Source organism: Corythoichthys intestinalis, chromosome 14 (genome assembly GCF_030265065.1).
Source record: "Corythoichthys intestinalis isolate RoL2023-P3 chromosome 14, ASM3026506v1, whole genome shotgun sequence".
Classification (NCBI taxonomy): domain Eukaryota; kingdom Metazoa; phylum Chordata; class Actinopteri; order Syngnathiformes; family Syngnathidae; genus Corythoichthys; species Corythoichthys intestinalis.
In genome coordinates this window covers 29,651,907-29,669,526 of record NC_080408.1, presented here as the reverse complement: position 1 = coordinate 29,669,526, position 17,620 = coordinate 29,651,907, and the positions used below count along the sequence as shown (strand labels likewise).

The 17,620-nt window shown below is 38.8% G+C and overlaps 1 protein-coding gene across 3 annotated transcripts in view; it reads right to left on the bottom strand.

Annotated features, from left to right (window-relative positions):
- Nucleotides 1-393: 393 nt before the first annotated feature.
- LOC130929567 (neuropilin-1a-like) overlaps nt 394-17,620 on the bottom strand; it is a 100,384-nt gene continuing 83,157 nt past the window's right edge. For all 3 annotated transcript variants that reach the window (XM_057856806.1, XM_057856807.1, XM_057856808.1), the window contains 7 exons: nt 17,451-17,606; nt 17,206-17,247; nt 10,121-10,261; nt 7,192-7,493; nt 2,159-2,255; nt 2,033-2,077; nt 394-938 (listed from right to left, as the gene is read on the bottom strand). In XM_057856806.1, coding sequence (XP_057712789.1) covers nt 655-938; nt 2,033-2,077; nt 2,159-2,255; nt 7,192-7,493; nt 10,121-10,261; nt 17,206-17,247; nt 17,451-17,606 — 1,067 coding nt within the window. In that variant the 3' untranslated portion in view covers nt 394-654. The remainder of the gene's footprint in view (nt 939-2,032; nt 2,078-2,158; nt 2,256-7,191; nt 7,494-10,120; nt 10,262-17,205; nt 17,248-17,450; nt 17,607-17,620) is intronic.

Sequence of the window (17,620 nt, the reverse complement as noted above, 5' to 3'; positions counted from 1 at the left end):
CTGTGTACGAAACCAGGTCACGCACATTAACATGAAAAGACACACAAAATTGCTATGTGCATGCGTGTGTGCTGAGTAGGACGACATAAAGAAAGGATACTGCTGCACTTTCCCGTGTAAAAAACAACTTCCATAGAAATATATTAAATTATGTACAATATAATAGAACACGGTGTGTGTGCTTTCAAAAACTCTCATACTCATAGACACATAACGACAACACAAAATTTGACCGTCAACGTAAACAATCAGGAAAATATACACCTTATTTTGCACTCTTGGAAAAAGTGTGTTTCCATACTGAGACACTGCCTTCACATTTTGAGCGACTGAAACCTACTCGTGTATGTGTGTGTGTTTTGGAACCCTGGATGAGACACTTGTGGTGGTTGGAAAAAAAAAAAAAAAAAAAAATCGAAAAAGTGGCGGGAAAAAGGCACTGTTAGAACACACACACACGTACGCGCACGCACACTCATACCTCACACTTGTGACTTGGTCTCGTCACCAGCATGAGAAAATCAACAAAACAAATAGATCTTCTTCATCTTTTTTGCTGTACAGTTTGTACACAGTGCCTCCTGCAGGTCAGTCTGTATCACTGCAGCTCCTGAGAAAGAAACGCGCCGCTTCCAAAGTCCGATGCCATGCTCATCACGCCTCCGAGTAATTGACGTGTGCATTGATCTTGTCTTTCTTCAGCTTGACGCCGTCCACCAGCTCGAAGTTGTAGTTCTCCAGCGCCGACAGGTTGCGCTCGGCCATCGCGGCATGCGAGCAGGCGCAGTAAAGTACCACGCCACAAACGGCGCCCACCAGGACGCCGAGGGCGGACATGGCAATGATAGTGATCAGGATGGGGTCCAGCGTCTTCAGTGCGTCGTCCGCCTCGCTTACGACGCTTGGCTCACCGGACTCTTCCCCCAACGAGTCCATCGCTAAAGAAAATGGACATGGAAAAAGTTCGTACGGAAATAAACGGCACAGCTAGACACTTTGATGGGTGTCAGGGAGAACAGGGTTGGATGTCACACTTGCCATGACCACCAGAGGGTAGTGTTAAGAAATTGTAAGTAATGAAATGATCAGAATTGTGCATAGAACATTGTTCTTATCAACGTCGACGATAACAAAAATATGTCGTCGACGAACAGTTTTCGTCAGATGAGATGACAATTACACAAAAATGTGCCATAATTTCTGACATATTTTCACAAATTGTGACATTTTGTTATTGGGTGTGTAGTTAGTCAGCCTGCATTGTAGCAGTATTTGGGTCGTGTCACTCACGTGACATGACCTTTGCCCCTACCCTGACCGTCACTGGTGACTAGTTGTCAACTCATTCACTACTAAAGACGTATAAATAATGATGTGCTTAAAACCAGGCTGCGCTCCAGGTTTGCTTGTTTTCAAACATGGTAATCTCGGTTATCTTGATAAAGTCTGTGCTGAGTCATCAACCACTAAATGTAACTCGTAGCATTAGCATGGCATTCGAGTTATCATTAGCTTCAGTGTGGCAAGCGTCCTGTTTGTAGTCCATGGCGCCCAGGTCAGTATAATTAATTGAAAATGTACTGTTTTAATAATGGTAGTTTACACAGCTGTGCTCCTGATTTACTGTTAGTATGAGCCTCTTTTTTTTTTTTTTTTTTTTTTTAAATTATAATAGTTTGCATACATTTTGAAAAATATATGCTGTCATACTTGTTGGAAACCTTTTTTTTTTTTTTTTTTTTTAAATTTTTGACTAAAACCTTTCAATTTTAGCAGATGAAAACATCTTGAGTATTTGTCGACTAAAACCAGACAAAAACTGCTTAAGTATTTGTCGACGAAAACATTTTGAAATGACTAAAATACGACTAAGACTAATATCTATTTTCGTCCAAAAGCCAATGAGGAAAATTAAAAGAGCAACCAAAAACAACACTGGTGGCAATCAACTCTTTTGAGAGATACAACTATCAACTATTTGCCTATGACTTCCAACTAGTTCTACATTAAGTACATAAGAAAATGGACATACGTAGGATGATGATCTGCGTGGGAGGAGAAGCAGGAACTTGCGGATCTGCAAAAGGAACACCAGTCATTAGATGAAGGACAAAACAAAGTGTGCGCTGGTCTTCAAAATGTCCTTTGCCATCAAAACCTTTGCAGCGGTCTGTGTCGAGCGCGTCCAGAATGCGGATGTCGTCCACGGCCATGTGACCTGTGCTCTGTCTGTCCGCCACGCCCTCCACCACCACCTGCAAACCAGATAGTCCCTTTGAATTTGGCTCACTGGGTGCCAGAACCTCCCAGTCGAAACAGATTTGGATGTCTATTGCCGTCAACCAAGGGCGTAGGTTTGCATAGGGACGGTAGGGACAAAACACTAGCAACTTTCCAGGATGCTCAAATTGTCTCCACCAACTTTTAAGCAACCTTATTTGCATTTTATAACATTTTCAGTTATGTAGGTCATTTAGATTGTCTTCCCATAAGTTGTAAGGATAGAATTGACGCTACCATTATTAAATGAATTATTTTCATTATGTTCAGACTTACATTTACCCTTTTCACTTGCTGAATATGCAGATCCATTTGTTTTCCTCAAACGCACTTTTGATTGGCTGATGACTTGACCCACCCCGACACACACATGCACGCGCACACTCTCATAGTTAAAAATAACGTTGCATGTCGGCATGCCCTCCTCCGCCCGCATTCGAAGAGGAGGGATATTAGAAGTTTTTTTCGGCCAGCAGCCACTATAAGTAAAAATTACCATCAGTGTTGTTAATCTTACTTTAAAAAAAGTAATTAATTATAGTTACAAATTACTTCTCCCAAAAGTTAATTGCGTTAGTAACTCAGTTACCTGAATGTAAGAGTAATTAGTTACTTGGCAAAGTAACTGGTGATAATTTTCATGTTTTTTTTTTTTTTTTCCCTCAAAAAAAAAAAAAAAAAAAAAAAACTCAGGTCACACTATGTGAAGTGTAAAAGGTTTTTGGGACAATTGGCCCTAGCCCAATTCTTTACCCTAATTTACCCTTTACCCTGAATCAACCGGTAAAAATTGTTAAAATTGTCATTGCCTTAGTTCCCTTCTGTCTACTTTTGACATGTTTTAAAACTGTTTCATCATTTAAAGATAGATTCAAGTCAAGATTTTGCCAATTTAGGAGTATTTTGGATAAAAAGTTACTTAGGTTTGCTAGGAAGGTTCTCTACAACAGAGCCTTCCTATGATGTCTACTGCTTTAAGATAGCGGCTGTTTACTAACCCATCTAGTTCCTAGACTGTACATGTTGTTAACACCCCCGTGTCTGTCATTTCGCATCTCCTTCTATATATATGTGATATCTACCATGTCTACCATATCTGCCATATCATGTGGGCGTAATTTGTAGGCTATCGGCTACAGTCAGGTATTATTGCAGCCACCTAGCATCGCGTTTGCTCGGCGTCACAACTTTTTTGCCTCCTCCCCACTCCTGCTCTTTCGTCTCGGTGAGTCGCCTCAGACTTTTCTCGCGTCATTCAACCAATATAGTAATGCATAGTAATGCACGCCTTTCCATCCTCAGTAACGGTAACGGCGTTGCCAAGATGAGAGAATTAATTAGATTACTCACTACTGAAAAAAATAACGCCGTTATATTCTAACGCTGTTATTAACAACACTGATTACCTTTACGATAAACTGTGTGAACTTGCTAACCCGAGTAGGAAGCTGTTTAGGTACAGCAGAAGTGTCCTCCTGTATGTGTTTTCCACTATGTTGATGATTTCAAACTTTTAATGTTTGTTTTTAATTCTATTAATGGCCAGGCTCCATCTTATTTATCGGAAATTTTAACCTTCCGTAACTCTGGCAGGACTCTTCGTTCGACCGGTCAGCTTCTTTTACATGTTCCGAGGTCGAAACTTAAGCAGTGGGGAGACCGATCTTTTGCGGTTGCTGCCCCTAAGCTGTGGAATAGCCTTCCCCCTGAAATCTGCACCATTACGGATCTAGGTCTTTTTAAGTCTCGGTTAAAAACACAACTTTTTAGACTCGCATTTTACACAGATTAGGATAGCCCGGTTTTATTTGCTTTACGGTTTTTAATGTTTTTGGATTCTATCGGTTTTATTGTTTTTTTGCTGGACTTTTATTGCGGTGCGCTGTTTTTGTTTCATTTGTTTTTTCTTAATGTCATTGTATAATACTTTCCTGCCTTTTATTTATCTTGGGTAATTTTTTGTTGTGAAGCACTTTGAGAGCCTTTCAGGTTTTGTAAAGGGCTATAAAAATAAATTTGATTGATTGATTGATATGTTAATGATAATTAAACTGTGAGAAATATAGTAAACTCTGCTCAGCTGGAAGAAATGTAGTGAACCAAGGTTTACCCCCTTATCCCCAGTTTTTGTTTTTATTTTACTTGTGTGGTCTTAAAGCAGCCTAAAGAAGCTTTCATTTACCTTTGAGTTTGGCTGTGCTTGTGGGCAAAAACAGTAGTGTTAATCCTGAAGGTAGGCTCCATTTTTATTTATTTTTGTTATTCCATGACTAAGAACTTTTTTTTTCAATTTAATTTATCGAGAAAGACAATTTTGAGTGGTAATAAGAATTTTTTTTTTTTCTTGCATTCCTGGATACACTGGAGATGATTAACAAGTTTGTATTTCTTGTGTATGTTAATATAATTTCTGTTCAAATAATGTAATTTAAATTTGCTAAAAAAATCTAGAAATTATTCTGGAAGTCTTTAAAATGTGTCTTTCGTAGTTTTTGAAAAGAAAGGGTACAATCGAATGGTGCATCACCTGAATCAATACATATGCACTGCAAAAACCCATCTCCTTAAAACTGGAAAAAAATTAAATTCCCTTGTTTTCAGTGTAAATTAACTAGAAATAAGTGAAATTATCTGCCAGTGCTTCAGGTAAATTTTACTCAGATTTCCTGAAATAATTGGTATATTTAATTAAAAAAAAAACTTGCATGTCAGAAGTGTTCTTAATTCAAGAATAGATATTGTTCAAAACATTAATTGAAAGCATTTTCCCTTGATTTAGGTGAAGAATGACTGACTTTTAGATGTATGGGCTTAATAAAAACAAATGGTAACACTGACTAAAAAGTAAGTGGAAGAATGATGCATTTACGGTATCTGTTGACTAGCCTTTAAAACCCAAAACAAGATGAAAAAAATTATTCGCCTAGAAAAATTATCAAATTAAGACACTATATTGTAAAATTTGCAGTGTGAAAGTTAGTACAAGTCAATACAGGTTTATTTTGCATTAATCATTTAGCCTATCAATAAATTGGGTTCTTATTGGTGAGCAATGTAGCCATGACCACCGTTCAGCCAGTCTGTTTGGTCTTATTAATGTCCTGTCCCCAGCGATAAGCAGTGTTGTCACAGATTACTTGAAAAAGTAATTTAATTCTTGATTACTGATTACTCCTCAAAAAAGTAATCTAGTTACTTTACTGATTACTTTATTATCAAAGTAACAAAGTTACTTTAAAAGTAATTTGTTAGTTACTTTTCCCAATTTTTCTCCCTTTGCTGCCTCAACAGAAAAATTTCATCGCATGTAATTGAATTTTTCAGATAAGGCTTTATCTTCGAGTTAGCAGGGGTTTAGTTAGTCGATGGAGTTGATTTCAACCACCGTTGACTTGAGCTAGCTCAGCCATTCCGGAGCCCTGAAACCAACCAATAACTGACAAACTGCACGGAATTTGTTCAAAACGACTCCAGCGACTAATTAAACACCCGCTAACTCGAAGATTAAGCCTAATGTCAGACCTAGCCTTTAAAAGGCTGTCTATAAAAGTTGTAAAGCAATTAAACAAACAACAAAAACAAATGAAATGAACAAGAATCCTACAAAGTATTTCATAATGCATGCAGTATAGGCCAAAAGTTTGGAGACACCTCAAGGGTGGATACTTTGAAGAATGTAGAATATAAAACCTGTTTATTTACAATAGAAGTGGAAATATACAAAAAGCACAAATGATGAGGCGTGTCCAAACTTTTGACTTTTAATTCGCTTTTTTTCACACTCCGCCTATGGTTGCAAACTATAACTACAGTATAAAATGTACCTAAAGGGTGGTTACAAACTGTAAAAGTGCTGGCTGTCTCGTTACCTGATGGCTTTGTCGCGTTGTGCTGTAATTCCAAGTGGTTCCTTGAATCAGATGTAGAGTAATTAGCGGTCGACTGCCCTTTTGAGCCAGCGCAAAGTTTACGATGCACGGAGATAATTTTGGTCATCTTTATTGGAGAGAAATGTGAAGTCATGGCTGTATGTCCAATAAGCAAATGCAGCAGTTTGTGGTTCTTCTCCTACGTCTTCCACTGTTAGCATCCTGAGAGGTAGCCAGTTGTTTGTTGGCCGCCAACAGCGCTCATAGCATGGTAATACACGTGACCCGTTTTTTCCCCACCCGATGAGAAAGCGTGACATCCGATGTCACTGTCAAACTCGAGCAATATTTTCTATTCAGATTCTCTTCGAACATGACTACAGTATTCTTTATTCTACATACATCATGAGGGAAAAAACAAAATAGTAACGCACAGACACTAAGGAAACAAACTTTAATCAGATTACTGGCTTCGAAAAATGAACGCGTTAGATTACTCGTTACTGAACGAAAGTAATCAGATTACAGTAACGCGTTAAGTAACGCGTTACTGACAACACTGGTGATAAGTGTACATGCAGTTTATGCTGTTATATCATCCCTACCAATATTGAGACCAAACCTACGCCCTTCCCGTCGACGGCACTAAAACATGATCATTCACTGCGTTTTTGGGATAATTGCTCAGTTGTTCAGTTGCTGTGTGGGGAAATCTCTAATTTCAGAGTGTCCCCGAAGGTAACGCCAGATGGAACCACTTCAGACACTGGGGACAATCATCTACTTGTTATGTGAAGATAAGATGTTACTGTTTTAAAAAAGGTCATTAAAGGGAACACATACTGTAGACTACAAAGCTAAAGAGATGAATTAACAGAAGCTTTAAGGACATTTAAAAATAACAGCTACTTGTTTAGCGAGTAAAGTTGCAATTTCACATGCTCCGCTAAAGCAACACCGGACCTAGCAAGATGGTATTTACCATAATAATCTCAAACAATCTGGAACAATCACACTGTGAGCTCAGGACAGCAAGACTTACTCTATAAGATTGGCTGGATCTGGGTAGTAAAACTCGTCCTTCTCTCCATCGCGCTCCTTGGTGTCCGCTGACTGTCCACAGGATGCTCCCCCTCCCTTCGTCTTGCTCCTGATCTGCCTCCTGTCTGATGCGGAGCACCCCGGGGTGCTGGCCCAGCATGTGGTACCAGAAGGACACGCACAGGTCGGCGTGGGGCGCCGTCACGGGCAGACTGGACAGCCTGGCCACCCGCTCTGCATCCTCTCCATCCCTTCGGAACGGTGAGGCGGTCAGATGCATCAGGATGAAGTTTCCAGCGCGGCCTGCAGAGGGCAGTGCAGGACAACCAGACTAAGGACTGGGAAAAAATTGCCATGCCAAAGTCATTACAAAATTGGGTTGAAAGTATTGGGACGCATTTATGAAGTTCAAATGTGGATAAAACTATTGCCAACACACACACACACACACACAAAGTGAAAATAAAATGTTGGACAAAGAAGTGGCAAAAAAGGGAAAACGTTGGCAAAAGAATGAAGACAACAAACAAAGAAACGTGCACAACTAAAGACAAATGCTACTGGGTACCGGATGAAAATAAATTGGGATGCATAGGAAAAATATGCCAAACAAATGTGTTTTCTTGGACAAAAGTTGTGGGACGGGATTAAAAAACAGTAGTAAAAGTTGAAAGACAAGCAAAAAAAGAACATTAAAATGTCAAAAACACTTTTGGAAATTTATAGAATGTGAAAAATATGACAAAAGCAAATGTAGCAAAGGTTAAACAAAGTTTTTAAAATGTCATATCATTGACAAACGCATAGTGACAAAGAATGTGGAGAAATATGACAAGAAAAAAAAATGTTGCCTTTGTTGGAGAAAGGTTTTGGGAGACGTTACAGAAAATAAAAAACAAACAAACAAATAAATAAAAGACAGTCAGAAGAATAGCCAAACAGTTCTGGTAACTTACAGTAATTGAAAAGTTGAAATAAAATATTGACAATATGTGGGCATAAAAGCTCAGACACAAACACAATGTTTTAAAAGATGAACATTTTCACTGAGTCTTGGGAGTTTTGGGAGATCAACAATTAGTTTTAAAAAAGTTAAGGAAATGTCGACAAATGTTTTTGGACACATACACGAAGTGAAAAGGGGATGTAAATCTGGAGAATTATGGCAACGAACTGAAGCCATATTGAGCTTGTTGGACAGAAGTGTTGTGACGTTCACTACATGTAAAAAGTACAGTGGGGCGAATAAGTATTTAGTCAACCACTAATTGTGCAAGTTCTCCCACTTGAAAATATTAGAGAGGCCTGTAATTGTCAACGGGGTAAACCTCAACCATGAGAGACAGAATGTGGAGAAAAAAAACAACAGAAAATCGCATTGTTTGATTTTTAAAAAAATTATTTGCAAATCATGGTGGAAAATAAGTATCTGGTCAATACCAAAAGTTCATCTCAATACTTTGTTATGTACCCTTTGTTGGCAATAACGAGCCCAAACGTTTTCTGTAACTCTTCACAAGCTTTTCACACACTGTTGCTGGTATTTTGGCCCATTCTTCCATGCAGATCTCCTCTAGAGCAGTGATGTTTTGGGGCCATCGTTGGGCAACACAGACCTTAAACTCCCATCACAGATTTTCTATGGGGTTGAGATCTGGAGACTGGCTAGGCCACTCCAGGACCTTGAAATGCTTCTTACAAAGCCACTTCTTTGTTGCCCTGGCTGTGTGTTTGGGATCATTGTCATGCTGAAAGACCCAGCCACGCGTCTCATCTTCAGTGCCCTTGCTGATGGAAGGAGATTTTCACTCAAAATCTCTCGATACATGGCCCCATTCATTCTTTCCTTTTACACAGATCAGTTGTCCTGGTCCCTTTGCTAAAAAAACAGCCCCAAAGCATGATGCTTCTACCCCCATGCTTCACAGTGGGTATGGTGTTCTTCGGATGCAATTCAGTATTCTTTCTCCTCCAAACATGAGAACCTGTGTTTCTACCATAAAGTTCTATTTTGGTTTCATCTGACGATAACACATTCTCCCAGTCCTCTTCTGGATCATCCAAATGCTCTCTAGTGAACCGCAGATGGGCCTGGACGTGTACTGGCTTCAGTAGGGGGACACGTCTGGCAGTGCAGGATTTGAGTCCCTGGCGGTGCCTTGTGTTACTGTCAGTAGCTTTTATGACTGTGGTCCCAGCTTTCTGTAGGTCATTCACTAGGTCCCCCTGTGTGGTTCTGGGATTTTTGCTCACCGTTCTTGTTATCAATTTGACGCCACGGGGTGAGATCTTGCATGGAGCCCCAGATCGAGGGAGATTATCAGTGGTCTTGTATGTCTTCCATTTTTTAACAATTGCTTCCACAGTTGATTTCTTCACACGAAGCGAAGAGTGAAGAGTTACAGAAAACGTTTGGCCTCCGTTATTGCCAACAAAGGGTACATAACAAAGTACTGAGAAGAATTTTTTTGTATTGACCAAATACTTATTTTCCACAATGATTTGTAAATAATTTTTAAAAAATCAAACAATGTGATTTTCTGTTTTTTTTTCTCCACATTCTGTCTCTCATGGTTGAGGTTTACCCCTGTTGACAATTACAGGCCTCTCTAATCTTTTCAAGTAGGAGAACTTGCACAATTGGTTGACGAAATACTTATTTGCCCCACTGTTCAAGTGTGGATTTTGGACATAAGTATAGAGACACCAACAGAATGTGCAGACTAGTACCGCCAAGTAAATAAAATCGCACTGTCCATTAAAATTATGTGCGGCTTTGGCCCAAACCAAAACAGTCAATTTGTTCTTGCTCATCTTCTGTCAGCAGCAAATTCTTTCTTTTCTCTAATGTTTTGTTTAGGAAATCTTCCAGCCACTTCCCCGACAAGCCAAAAGCAACAATGAAAAACAACAGCGAGCGCTCGCGTTACCCGTGTGGTCCAGCGTGGGCGCCCTGCGTGCGGCCGAAGTTCCCGAGCCAGTCTGGATCAGCCACTCGGCACCCGAACCCGCATCCGTGGTCCAACCGCAGAAGGAGGCAAAGTCAAAATTGCAGGCGAACCACAAGTAGTCTGCGCGCCACAAGAACAACAGTGGTTACAACATGGAAGCTTGATGGACACACAAGCTACGCTCACTGGGCAATTTTTTAGGTACAGCAGCTGCAAATGTAATTTTATTGTAATTTTACGAGAATGACAATAAGCATATCTTAAAATTTTAATATGTTCCACTCCAGTCCTTTAGGTAGCGGTAATACACACTACAGCATGCTTCATTTGTCTAATTTTTATCTGCAGGATCACATTGCTTCACTTAACACATTGGCTCCTATTGATGACGAACACGTACAATCCATTTAAACTAATTAAAAATCAAAATGAATTGAACGTCTGTTACCGTCAATGGCAGCACATGATTCAATAACAATACAAGTAGACAAACTAGTAGGAGTGTAACTCACCAATTTCATGACAATATGATTCGATATTTTTTGGACAATCCGATGTTTACTGATATTAGATAAGTGCGATTTGATTAAAACAAATTTATGTACACATTTTACATCTGTTTGTTTCTCAGAAACAATGTTAAAGCCTGTCACTTGCATCGTCGTTAATCTTACTTTAAAAAAAAGTAATTAGTTAGTTACAAATTTCTCTCAAAAAGTAATTGAGTTAGCAACTCATTTACCTCAATGTAAGAGTAATTAGTTAACTGGCAAAGTAACTGACGTTACTTTTCGTGTTCTACACATTATTACATGATCCATTCTATAATGTCTTTTACATCAGATATAAACATAAACTATTTTTAATTTGTCCGTTTTACCCTGGAAATCCCCGTTTACAGACGTCGCGCAACAGCTTTCGTTTCAACCCAGCCATAAAACAAAGGTAATTAATTATATTTATCATTCAAAATGTCATTTTTAGCTTAGAATCATTAAGTGATGTCTAATATTTTGTTTAAATTTTTTTTTTTTTTTTTTTTTAATTATTCACTCACATATTTTTAACTTTTAAACAAATTACCTCACATTGAAAAAAAATGGCGTCTGTAAAAACGTCACGGATATCTACCTCATAACTATCTTTTAATTTGCATTTTAATTGTTAGATGATAAATAATCGATCCAAACAAAGAAAAATTGAAAAAACAAAACAAAACAAAAAACGGGTGAATATATGAAAAAGAATATCTCGACCACTGCTTGATGTCTGCGATTTCTGCATTGCGACCCTTGTTTTATTACCATGTTTCACCCATAAAATCCAAAATAAATCCAGCTGTGGCCATTCACAGCTGTGTCTTACGCTTGACACTCATTGATACACGCTACATGGAGTTTTTGGATCGAAACGAGGTAAGTACGCGATAATATCTCGTTAAAGTCATGGCGTCTGTAATTTTGCTCTCGTGTGCTCTCACCTCCAGATAGGGTTTTGCTGTTTAAAAAACATTTAAAAAAAATTTTCTTTAAAAATAGCCTCCTGTTCAAAAATTTCTTCCCCCAGAAAATTGAGATTTTAAGCTTTCCAATGATGTATCACACATGCATTTCGGACAATTTTGAAATTTGGCCATATTGGGGGCTTCAGAGCGGAACTTCAAGTCACCTGAGTGTTTACCGCCACATATATTTTTCAATTTGCAGGTGAGGCTCTGAATATCTTTCCTCTCCTATCTTTGCTTTGGTTGTTTCGATTAAAAAAAAAAAAAATCACTCAATGTTTATGGATACGTCATTCAAGAAAAGTTTAGGGCAAGTGACTTTTTTTGGTAATAAAATAATCAAAAACAAATTATTATTATATTGTAGCATCTACAAGGACAACACCCATTTGGAGATGATAATGCATACTCAACAGGTATACAGTCCATTATTTTCAATTGATTGTACCCACCTGAACACCACGAACAGTATGTAAAAAAAAAAAAAGTTGCCGTAGAGTTTAAGATGACGCTCGTGACGCTAAATGCTAATGCTAGCAAGAACGCAAATGTTATGCTAACGCTCCGAGCCACCTAGGGTTGCGTTTGCAACGGCATCACAAACTCCTTCCCTGTCTGCTCCCTCTGTGTCTCTCAGACATCTAGCCCATCATTCAACCAAATTATTGTAACGCATGCCTTCACATCCTCAGTAACGGTAACGTAAGATGGGAAAAGTAGTTAATTAGATTACTATTATAACGTAGTATAGCGTTACTAACGCCGTTATACTCTCGCGCCATTATTAACAACACTGGTCACTTGTATGTCAAGAAACTACTGAATTTTTAAAAGTTATCATAGCAGGGGAACGTATTCTACATGTTTAGTAAGTGGTCTTTGTATGGGTTCTCTAGACGGTCGCACTTGTTTTGCATTTTTTCTGGAGTCGTGTTGGGAAATGTCTGCCCATAACATCAATATTCCACAGCTGGTTGAAGAGGGAAAGCGTAGAGGGAGCGTCACAGCCAACTAAATCCTTCTGCAGATGCAAAGCGCACAGGCGAGTTGAGATGCTATAGGTTGGCTTCAGGGCGTTTTCCTCAGTAAGGAGACGACACGGATACGTGTTAGGGGTCGGGGCCAGGGTGCGGCACCACCAGCGTGCTGATGCACCATGCAATGATGCTCGGTTCAAATTGTACTGAGTCTATTCAAACTGATTTTTTAAAAAAGATTTAGGATTCATTCTGACTTTAATAGTGTGTTACATGATGTAACCAATGCATTCCAACTTGGAAACAAATCATTATAAACAGCAAAATTATTTTGGGATGCACATGTTACTGTTTGGGAGCTCTTTTGTTAGCTAATAGGTTGCAGAGATAAGCTCTGCGGGTCCTGCAGAATGTGAGCTGCTGTCTTCCAAAGAGCTTGGGCTCTCTCTAATTGACACCCAGGAGGCTTTAATCCAGCTCTCATGAAAAAAAACCCTCACAGCTTTCCTCGTCTTTTGCATTTTGTTCACCTCTTTTGTGTTTTGTTATTTAAGATTTTAAGGTCCACAACAAGCCAGGGTTGAACTCGGGGACGCGCCGTGTCCCCAGGGCTTCTCCGACTTCCTGTTTGCATCATTTGGATCCCACTGGGACACTTTGAACAAGTTGTGGGTTTAGAACAGAGCGCTTCACAGCACAAACATCGACCTAATATGTTATTTAATAAGGTTTTTACCAACTGTCCTTTGTTGTCATTATGAAAGCTGATGTCTAATAGTGAAGAAATCAAGGGCGTAGGTTTGCATAGGGACAAAACCCTACCAACTTTTCAGGAGGCTCAAATTGTCCCCACCAACTTTTAAGCAACCTTATTTGCATTAGATAATGTGTTCAGTTATATAGGTCATTCAGATTGTTTTCCAATATGTTGTAACGATAGAATTGACCCTACCGTTTTTAGGTGAATTATTTTAATTATTTTCAGAATTACATTTGCCCCTTTTTTACTTGTTGAATGCGCCATTCCATGTTTTTTTCCTCAAACAACCCCCCCATGCAACTCTCAGGACAGAATTACGTTACATGGGACGGATATTAGAAGTTTTTTTCAGCCAGCAGCCCGCTGTGAGTAATGTAAAACGCAATTGTTAAGAAACGCACCACTAATTTTGCTACTAAAAGTCCGACCTGCATCACAATTTAACGTTACCATTACATTAAACTGTGAGAGCTTGCTATCGGAGTAGGAAGCTCAAGGAGAAGTGTCCTTCTGTATGTGTTTTCTCCTATAACTTAGGTGAGAAATATAGTGAACTCTGCTCAGCTGTAAGAAATTTAGTGTACCAAGGTTTACTTCCTTCTCCCCAGTTTTCATTTTTATTTTGCTTATGTGTTCTTAAAGCAGCCCAAAGGAGCTGTAATTTTTTTGCTGAGTTTGTGCTTGTGGACAAAAGCAGTAGTGTTTTACCTGAAAGAAGGCTCCATTTTTATTCTTTTTTTTTTTGTTATTCCCTGACTAATAAGATTTTTTTGTGTTGTATTTAATTTATTTAGACAATTTTGAGCGGTATTAAGACAAACGTTTATTTTATTTTATTTTATTATTTTTTTTGCATTCCTGGATAAGTGCATGTGACAGGAAAAAGCATGTTTATTTCATAATACACGCGGTATTTTATGCTCCTGAATGATATGGACCGCTTGGATGTGTGTGGAAGCGATCGCTATATTTGTTTAGTTTTTTTAATCCCGTGGCATGAAAATGAGTGACTTCCGGCTTCGGTCTTGCATTGAGGAGGCGGGCGCTGTGACGTGTACGGTTGAAGACGTCCTCTTCACTACAGCCGTACTGTTGTGTATGAGGACTAAGGATTTAATACGTTTATTTTTCGCATCACGTCAGCCAAACAGCTGCAGAAAAATCTTGCTTTATGAGGGAGAGGCGTATGCGCCTTTTTGAGTTTCAAAAGGTTCCCATTCACCGTGGATATTGGCCAAAACAAGCCCTACTATTGGACTTACGAGGAAGTGAGTAAACATCTTGTTTTGTATTATGTCAAATACGAATACAGCGATTACAAAGTAAACACTACAAACTTTCTTTAAATAAAGGACTACTTGCGTTTGATCATTGATGGGCATGTAAAAAGCTCTCCTCATGCACATTAGCTGGACGTTAGCTGCACAACAACTGCAGCCACCCTCCTCCGAGGAACGAACTGTAAATTGCTCTCCACCGGACGGTTTGCCGGTCCGCGAAGACAATCGACAACCCAGTCGTCATGTCAAATAATCCGGGCTAGTTATGTGTGATTTTCCGCTTTGGAGACTTTGAAACATCACTCGGTTCGGGTTAGCATGTCGGCTAGCTGTCACGCCTCTTGGTTTGTTTACATTCTCCGAAGCCGGGGAAGGGAAATGACATATGTCCGATTTAGGTGTCATAAAATATCGTTCGGGAGGGGCGACAGTAAAGGTGAAGTCGACAGTTTTGACCATTATGGAGTAATTTTGTCACGTCGTCCTGAATAAGTGCATTTTTATTATTTCATATTCCATTTAGCACAAGACTGTTATTTGTCATGACCAAGCCATTTATTTAGCAATTGGAGAAAATACTTGGATAAAAAGAATATCCTGTAAAAATATTGAAGGAAAGAGACAGAAACAATGACATTTTGCAGCTCTCTTCGTCGCGTTTTCCTCGTTGTGAATATTTCCCCCTCGACGGGCTGACTGGTCCTTCTCAAGCCATTTATTTAGCTATTGGGGAAAATACTTGGATAAAAAGAATATCCTGTAAAAATATTGGAGTAGAGAGACTGAAACAATGACATTTTGCAGCTCTCTTCGTCGGGTTTTCCTCGTTCTGAATAAGTCCCCCTCAATGGGCTGAATAGTAAAACCGATGAGCCCAGTCTCCCGCTGACGTCATCCACCTGTTGGGGACGCTAGAGCCCTATAATGGTAGGTGTGGCTAACCGGCAGATTAAAAGACAAATTTCTCGTCATCTGCGCTTTGCCTAATTGTTGTATATAGTCGAATCGTCTCAAAATATGATTCTAATTCACATAATAATGCTATTTAAGACTTTTTTTTCTCCTCTCGTATGCTCTTTAAGAGATGATTAACAAGTTTATATTTCTTGTGTATGTTAATATCATTTGTGTTCAAAACGTCAAATAATGCAATTTAAATTTCTAATAAAATCCAGACATCTATTCTGGAAGTTTTCAAAATGTTTCTTTAGTAGTTTTTGAAAAAAAAAAAAAAAAAGAAGGTTTGAATCAAACGGTGTATCAACTGAACCAATACATATGCGCTGCAAAAACGCACCTCCCTAAAACTGGGGGGAAAAAAATAAATTCCCTTGTTTTCAGTGTAATACTAATAGAAATAAGTGGAATTAACTGCCAGCTCTTCGAGTAAATTTTACTCAGATTTCTTGAAATAAGAAAATAGCTAGCTGAAAATAAGCTTAACAGACTTATTTTAAGCAGAACGTTTGTATATTTAAACTAAAAAAAAACTTGTTTGTCAGAAATGTTCTTAATTTAATCATACAAAGAGCGAACGATAGCACCAACATATTCATAGTTAGTGTAGTTCAATGTATTTTTTGTTGTTTTTGTCTGTGCTTCTTTTGTCTCCCCCTTCTTCTTTTCTTCTGTTCCCCCATAACCCCTTCCTGCTCGTTGCTTTCTCCTAATAAACAAGGTACGTTGAATGATCGCAATGGGAGTATGTCATACTCCCATGTGATATATTAAAACTGTTTTGACCAATCGGACACTCAGATCTCCATTCTCTGTGTCAAGCAGCTGAACAGGACAGGGTAAAGGAAAAAAAAAAAAAAAAAAAAAAAGAAATGTTCTTAATACAAGAATAGATATTGTTCAAAACATTATTTGAAAGCATTTTTTCTTGATTTAGGTAAAAATGACTGACTTTTAGATGTATAGGTTTAATAAGAACAAATGGTAATATTTACTAAAAGTTCATTGAATAATCTGACCCATTAATCTGTTTACTAGCCTTTAAAATTCAAAACAAGATGAAAATTATTCGACTAGATTTAAGTAAAAAAAAAAATCAGATTAAGACGTTATACTGTAAATTCAGTAAGAAAAGTTAGTAGAGTGCAATACAGATTTATTTTGCATCAATCATCAAGCCTATCAATTAATTAGGTTCTTATTGGAGAGAAATGTAGCCCTCCCCCAATCTGTTTAGTCTTATTAATGTCCTGTCCCAAGCAAAATGTGTACATGCAGGTTATGCTGTTATATCGTCCCTACCAACATTGAGACCAAACCTACGCCCTTGGAAGAAATGTTACATTACATGACTCCCAGGTGTCAACTTTTACTGCAAATGGACTCTTTGTAAGGAGCGGAGGCTTTTAGGCTTTAGGGATGAAGATAATGCTATCGACTACAGCATTAACGTTACAGCTTATATAATGCATTCTCTATGCACAGGTTGGTACAACATATTTTTATCTGGTTTTCCCAGTTGTACTCGTAATGACAATTGTTCAACTCAAGCATGAAGGGAAAGAAGGAGGAGGCCGGAAGCTGACCTGGGATGAAGTCCACCACGGGGTCAGCGGGTGTGACACCTCCTGCCACATGCGCATGGAACACACAAGAAAGGTTAAAGGTCAGTGGGTTAAAGTTTCACACACGCGCACTCTTCAACGCCTCATCTGTTTGCTTCACTTGTATTTCTGAAATTTGCAACTAAAAAAAAAACCTGATTTTTTTGTTCTACTGTGCTGACAGAGACCCCAGATCATTAGAATAAATCTCAGCTGAAAAGGCTTACCTGTCACCGAGTTGTCGTCTTCGGGAGCCTTTGAATCGGTGTTGCTGTGCCAGGTGGTGAAGGGCACCGTTTGGGACCATGTGGTGGTCACTACCATTGTGCTAGAAGGAAGTGCGGAGCTGACTGGCGTGGTAGGCGAGGCCGTGGGTGTGATTTCTTAAGAGAAAAAC